Genomic DNA, 7,651 nt, shown 5'->3' with positions numbered 1-7,651 from the left:
TCCAGATCAGAAACTGTTAACCATAATAGAAAGGATGAAGAACTACTGACTGTCGTTATTCTGTGGGTTGTGATTTTCAGATGGGAGTACCAAGGGGTAAGTGAGGGAAATTGATGAAAGCCAGGGCTACAAGGCCTGGGAGGAGAGGGTTGACAAGCTAAGAGTGGGCATTCAGGGAAGTACCCAGACAGAGATAGGGGTGAGGAGGGTGTGTGCCCACGCATGCACATCTGGGCATGCGGGGGAGAGGGGAGTGGTGCAAAGAATGAGGATTTACAGAAATTGGGATTTGGTGGATTGAAAGGGAGACATCCTGAGTGAAGAAAGATTCCAACTGCATGTTCTTAAGAATGTATCATGGTCAGAAAGGAGCAAAAGACCCTTAAAGTCTGTTCTGGCCATGACAAGGCATCTATTCTAAGAAATTCTGAAAAGAAATATGCCCTAAACATTTATATATAAATATATGCATTTCAGAACTATTTATTATTTAATATATAGAAAAATCTGAACCAACATGCATATACAACAGGTGGGAAATGGATAAACAATGCATGGTTCAGTCATAAAAGAGATTTCTATACAGCCATGAGGAATCATGTTTTTAATGAAGAGTAATTATTTATAATTTTAACAACATCGGATCCATACATTTCACTTTGGTGTCTTTTAGGGACAGTGTCTGTTTTTCTTTCTGTTCTCCATTTCCCCAAAACCTAAAGCATGCTTTCTATAGCTATGAGCTCCTACATTGTATGAATATACCATTATTTATTTAACCCTTTCTGTATTTTGGATATTTAAATTGCATCTATATTTTGCTATTGTAGACTTTAGTACGTTAAACAGCCTGAAACATGAATCTTTGTGTTATTTCATGATTTTTTTTTCTTCAACACTAATTGCTAAATGTGGAATTTTGGGGTCAAAGAATACAATAGTTTTTAGGCCTTTGCTATATACGAGGGCTGTCCAGAAAGTATCCAGCCATTATTGGTATTATATAATGTTATATTAATATCAACAATGGCTGGGTACTTTCCAGACAGCCTTGCATATATGGCCAGAATATGTCCAGAAATATTTACATTACCACTAGCAAACTATATGATTACCACTGCAGATAGTTGAAAAGTTTATTTCTTTGTATTTTTCTTCATTTTCAAAATTGTCTATAATCACGAAAAAGAAAAATAAATATCCAAAGAAAAATGAAAACTAATTTCTCACTCTGAATACTGCACAGAAATTGTTAGGTCAGGGACTAAAAATAATAACAACAATAAGAAGACACCCCCCTCTCTAGCAGCATAGAGAGCAGTTTTGAGGAGCAGAAGATGTGGTGAAAGACAATGTTTATTCTGAGGACGGGTGCAGGTCCCAGGCAGGGATCAAAGGACAGCCAGCTGCACAGACCTTTGTCTCTTGCCTTCTCTTCACTCCTCCCCACACCTCTTGCAGACCTTGTTCTCAGAGGCAATTGCCAGACCCAGGTACCCCCAGCAGCAGGTACTGTGACTGTGGGCCTCAAGCTCCCTTGTTTTGGGGGAAACTGTTGAGGAGTTAGTATTTACTGAGCACCTAATAAGTTCCACTCACTAAAATTACTCATAACAATAATTAATTGTTAAGTAGTACATGAAATTTTTAAAATTTAAAGCATTAATATAGTTTTTTTTTTTTTTTTTTTGAGACAGAGTCTCACTGTGTTGCTTGGCTAGAGTGCCGTGGCGTCAGCCTAGCTCACAGCAACCTCAAACTCCTGGGCTCAAGCGATCCTCCTGCCTCAGCCTCCCAAGTAGCTGGGACTACAGGCATGCGCCACCATGCCCGGCTAGTTTTTTTTTTTATATATATTTTTAGTTGTCCAATTAATTTCTTTCTATTTTTAGTAGAGATGGGATCTTGCTCTTGCTCAGGCTGGTTTCGAACTCCTGAGCTCAAACAATCTGCCCGCCTCGGCCTCCCAGAGAGCTAGGATTACAGGCGTGAGCCACCGCGCCCGGCCTTAATATAGTTTTAAAAGTAATGAGAACAAAAGGCCAAAGTGTCCCTTCACGTGCTAAACCTCTAATCTTCAGTTTAGCATGCATCTTTTTACTCCTTCTTGAGATATTTACATATACAAGTATGTACAAATCTATAGCTTTGCTTTTGCTTTTAGATAGAATCATTAGCACAGTTGTGCAATGTGCTTTTTGATGACTTAGTATATCTCAATTACCCAGGTGAGTGACAATAAATCATTTTTTAACTGCTGCATTGAATTCCTGCATAGGGTTCCAAGCAGTCTCCTGTGAGTGGCTACTTCTGTTGGTTATGGCTTTTACACTTTTAAAAATAACAATTCAGTGTCATTCTCACACATACTTTTCTCTGCACCCATGCAGGTACTTTGCTGGACTAGATAATCAAGCAGTGGAATTTCTGGGCCAGATGTGCACATTTTAAATTTCATTTTTCGCAATATTTTGTGAGTGACTGAAGTTCAGATAGGTTTAGTCACATGACTGAGATCACACAGCTTGTGAATCACGGAGCCATTACCTACCATTTTTCTGATGCCAACACCTAACATGGTATGCCTGCCCCCTGTGGGTGCTCACTAAATATTTGTTGAATGACTCAATGAAGGAAAAAAAGAAAAGATGGGCAAGGCCTGGTCTTATTCACAGCTCTCCCAATCACTAGCCTTGTGATGAACAAGTGGGGAGTTCAGCCCCTGATTGACTCCAGAGCCTCCAGCAGGGAGTCTGCCTGGATCCTACCCAGAGTCTCTTGGGCCATAATTTGACCATGGTGATGGCTGAGAGTTGGGGCCTAGAGGAGTCCACAGTGTTGCACACCCACAAATGGGTGCCACAAGTAGAACCAGGGAATGCAATGAGGACAATTCCGCATTAATCAGAAAGTGATAATGGAAGCTTGCACCTGGTGAAGCAAGGGAAGTGTGGGGAAGGGATAGGTTTCTGAATATTTTTAGGAAGTAGAGTCAAGGATTTCCTGGTGGGATAACATATGTGCATTTATCGTATCTGTGTTTTCATGGGTGATTTACCATGTAGGAACTGGAAGGTTAAGAGACTCTAGGGCAAATAAATTAAAACAAGATAAAATAAAATAAATTAAAAAAGAGAGACTCTAGGGCAGACATTTTTGGCAGAGTTAAGATCTTCTTGGATCACTACACATGGGGTGGAGCACTGGGGAAGTGGAGATTTCAATGTGTAATCCTACAGCTTCTTCCAGGACATAGTGTCTGCCACACCCCTTCTGGTGTCCCCTGATATGCAGCACAGATGAAAACGGCAAGTGGCCTGGCTTTCCTTCTGTTCGACTTCCTTGCCTGCCTCATCTTGGTCCAGCTGCTCATGCCTTGCTCAGGTAGGTATGATTCTGTTTTTACCTGTGTGAAGCAGACAATTACCTACTAATGCCCAATTAGATCCTTTGAGTCCTTCCATACCTGGAAGTTCCACCCCTAACCAAAGTTCACATGCCATTAAGAGACAAATGGCACTTCTGTTAGGATCCTGTTCCTCTCTAGGTTCTTTATACCTCCCCTTCCCTGTCAAGGAGAACCCTTACTCTGATGGCTCCATTGCCAACACCTCTGATGGAGTTGCCCCCCTTTGCTGACCAGCTCAGTTTGCGGTACATGGACCCCCTGGACCCATCCTGGCCATGGTAGGTGAAGACGCTGATCTGCCCTGTCACCTGTCCCCGATGATGAGTGCAGAGACCATGGAGCTGAGGTGGGTGAGATCCAGCCTTAGGCAGGTAGTGACCGTGTATGCTGGTGGAAAGGAAGTGGAGAACAAACAGACCCCTGAATATCGAGGGAGAACTTCCATTCTACGAGGTGACATCACTGCAGGAAAGGCCGCTCTCCGAATACACAGCGTCAAAGCCTCTGACAGTGGAAACTACCTGTGTTATTTCCAAGATGGCAACTTCTATGAAAAAGCCATCGTGGAGCTGAAGGTAGCAGGTGAGCGCCTGGGTTTTGCTCTTAGGTTGTTCCTCTGTGGGACCTGGGGCAAGAGTTCCTGCCTCAAATCCAGTGCAGAGTACTCCTGGCTGGCCCCTAGGAATTGCCTGCACTGTCTTCCTACTCAGCTGCTCTGAGACCCTTGAGAAAGGCATAGGTTTTCCCTCAGGAAGAATTCCTCCTGTCCCCTACATGCTCAAGTAAAGGATAGGCCCCCCGCCCGAGCCTCCAGGGATCTGAGAAGGGAAACAAAGGACAAGGGATGGGAAGGATTAGAAATCATCTCTTCAGTGGCACATACACAGTTGCTTTGCTTTGGTTTAGTTGTGTACCGGATGGCTTCTGTGGCCTCGCCAGATGCACCTACTGTGGGCCCTGGGAGGCCGAGCATAGGGGCTGTATCTGCTGCTAATGTTCTCCAGCCAGTGACCCCCAGAAAGGAGCCATCGAAGAAGCTAGAGTGGAAGGAGCTGTGTTTATTACTATTTGCAGCAAGGAAAAGCACACACCATGGAGAACTGTGGGGCATCTCAATCAAAAGGTGTTAGAGAACACTTGGTATAGAGTTTGGGCTTGTGTTAGGGGATTTGGGGAGGGTCTGCAGAAGTGGGCCTCTGCTCTTGATTAGATGCTGTTAGGAAGGTGGGAGGGGGATTAATCCTGTGAGTGGGAACCTTAATCAATCTTTTCCAGGAGGAAGGAGACTAGGGCCAGACTAAAGCTCTAATTGGTAAAAGGAAAACAGTCCCTCATTGCCAGTGTGGGGTGCTTGGCCATTATTGTGATTTAGGCAATGTTTATATCTTTCTCACTGTTCAGACATGGCTCCCTGTCCTCCTGTTTTGGGGTTAGGCGTGAGTGGTAATGCCTCACTGTTTCTGGCCCCGGGGTACTGCACTAGCCCACATAGCTTTCCCCTCACTGTGACCACACTATTGCAAACAGCTCCTGAGTATAATCCTCCTTGAATTGTCTAATGTGAGCGTGTCGTTGATTCTTGTTGAGACTCTCCCCGATGCAGGAGGCTCCCAAGAATTTAAGCTGATTTATCCTTCCGCAGCACTGGGTGCTGATCTGCACATGGAAATGAAGGGTTATGAGGACGGAGGGATCCATCTGGAGTGCAGGTCCACCGGCTGGTACCCCCAGCCCCACGTCCAGTGGAGAGATGCCAAGGGGGAGGTCATCCCGGCTGTGGCAGCACCTGTGGTTGCAGATGGAGCGGGCTTGTATGCAGTGGCAGCATCTGTGATCATGAGAGGAAGCTCCGGAGAGGGGGTATCCTGTACCATCAGAAATTCCCTGCTCCAGCAGGAAAAGACAGCCAGGATTTCCATCGCAGGTCAGTACCCTGCTTCCCCTCTGCTGAGCTGTGCTGTGACTATTGAAAGTGGGGGGATGTGTGAGTCTCTGCTGTGTGAGTCTCTGCAGTGAATGTAAGGCCTGAAGCAGGGACCTGGAGCCTTCTCTTTGCTTTAGGGGAGCTTTGTCTCCCCCATGAAGCTGTTTATGCCACAAATATTTGCTCCACATTTTCTGTCTGCCAGAAACTGTGGCAGGTAAAAGGGAACTGGGGAGAAATGGTTAGGATAAGATTTTTATCCAAAGTCGAATTTCAAAATGAGAGAAAACACACATATTTATAACTCAGATCCTAGAGAATGAATTAATTCGTTTGATGCATAAGGAGATTTAAAATAATCTAGTAACAATTTAAGAAAGGACATGAATTATTAGTTTATGGAAAAGGACATAACACACAAAGAATGCCCCTTCTCACTCATTAGAGAAATGTATATTAAAACATTTTTCACTTTTTTATTTCAATAAATTTAGGGGGTACAAGAGGTTTTTTGAAACATGGATGGATTGCGTAGTGGTGAAGTCAGAGCCTTTAGTGTACCTGTCACCCGAATAGTATACATTGGACCAGATAGGTAAATTTTATTCCCTCACTCCCTTCCCACTCTCCCCCATTCTGAGTCTGCAAAGTCTATTATATCACTCTGTGTGACCATGTATAGCCATCGCTTTGGTCCCACTTACAAGTGAGAAGATGTGATATTTGTTTTTCCATTCCTGAGATACTTCACTTAGCATAATGGCGTCCAGTTTCATCCAAGTTGATGCAAAAAAACATTTCATTCAATTTTATGGCTGAATAGTAATGCATGATATAGAGAGATGATAGATAGATGGATAGATAGATAGATAGATAGATGATAGATAGATATAGACAGAACACATTTTCTTTAGCCACTCATCAGTTGAAGGGCACTTAGGTTGGTTCCATATCTTTGCAATTGTAAATTGTGCTGCAATGAACATACGAGTGCAGCTGTCTTTTTGATATAATGGCTACTTCTCCTTCGGGTAGATAGCCAGTAGTGGGATTGCTGGGTCAAATGGTAGGTCCGCTTTTAGTTCTTTGAGGAATCTCCATGCCATTTTCCATAGAGGTTATACTAATTTACATTCCTGCCATGCTTAGTGTATAAGCATTCCCTTTTCACCACATCCATGCCAACACCTATTGTTTTTGACTTTTTAATACTGACCATTCTGACAGGAGTAAGGTGGTATCTCATTGTGGTTTTAATTTGCATTTCTCTGATGGTTAGTGAGGTTGAGCATTTTTTCATATGTTTGTTGCCCATTTGCATATCTTCTTTTGATAAATATCTGTTCATGTCTTTTGCCACTTTTTAATGGTTTTTTTTTTCTTGCTGATTTGTTTGAGTTCTTAGTATTTTCCGGATATTAGTCTTTTTTCAGAGGTATAGTTTGCAAATATTTTCTCCCATTCCATAGGTTGTCTGTTTATTCTGTTGGTTGTTTCCTTTGCTGTGCAGAACCTTTTAGCTTAATTAATTCCCATTTATTTATTTTTGTTTTTATTGTATTTGCTTTGGGGTCTTAGTCATAAATCCTTGGCCTAGGCCAATGTCCAGAAGAGTTTTTCCTAAGTTTTCTTCTAGAATTTTTATGGTGCCAGGACTTACATTTAAGTCATTAATCCATCTTGAGTTAATTTTTGTGTATGTTGAGAGATAGGAATCCGGTCTCATTCTTCTGTACGTGGCTCTTCAATTTTTCCCGCAGCATTTATTGAATAGGGTGTCTTTTTCCCATTGTATGTTTTTGTCTGCTTTGTTGAAGATCAGTTAGTTGTAAGTGTATGGTTTTACTTCTGGGTTCTGTATTCTGTTTCATTGATCTATTTGTCTACTTTTATACCAGTACCACGCTGTTTTAGTTACTATAGCCTTGTAGTATCATTTGCAGTTGGGTAATGTGATGCCTCCATATTTGTTTTGTTTTGTTTTATTTTAGTTTTTGCTTAGGATGGCTTTGGCTACTCTGGCTCTTTTTTATTTCCATATGAAATTTAGAATTGCTTTTTCTAATGGTGTGAAAAATGATGTTTGTATTTTCATGGTAATTACATTCCATCTAGAAATCACTTTGGGCAGAATGGACATTTTACCAATATTGATTCTTTTTTTTTTATTATTTTTTTTTTTATTTCAGCAAATTATGGGTGTACATATGTTTAGGTTATGTGTGTTGCCCTTGGTTCCCCCCCCACCGAAGTCCGTGTTTCAAATATGTCCATCCTTTGGGTAGTGCGCATTGCCCTCCTTGTGTATACAAATACCC

The 7,651-nt window shown here is 42.2% G+C and overlaps 1 protein-coding gene across 1 annotated transcript in view; it reads left to right on the top strand.

The window, feature by feature from the left end:
* LOC105805660 (butyrophilin subfamily 3 member A1-like) overlaps positions 1-7,651 on the top strand; it is a 33,155-nt gene continuing 25,504 nt past the window's right edge. Inside the window, 4 exon segments of the mRNA XM_012638584.1 lie at positions 1-96; positions 3,240-3,384; positions 3,644-3,991; positions 5,052-5,333. Of these exon segments, the coding sequence (XP_012494038.1) occupies positions 3,300-3,384; positions 3,644-3,991; positions 5,052-5,333 (715 nt within the window). The 5' untranslated portion in view covers positions 1-96; positions 3,240-3,299.

The sequence above is a fragment of the Propithecus coquereli genome, unplaced genomic scaffold, assembly GCF_000956105.1.
Source record: "Propithecus coquereli isolate 6110/MARCELLA unplaced genomic scaffold, Pcoq_1.0 Scaffold131, whole genome shotgun sequence".
Taxonomy (NCBI): Eukaryota; Metazoa; Chordata; class Mammalia; order Primates; family Indriidae; genus Propithecus; species Propithecus coquereli.
Note: the sequence above shows the minus strand (reverse complement) of the source record. Positions and strands in the feature narration are given on the sequence as shown.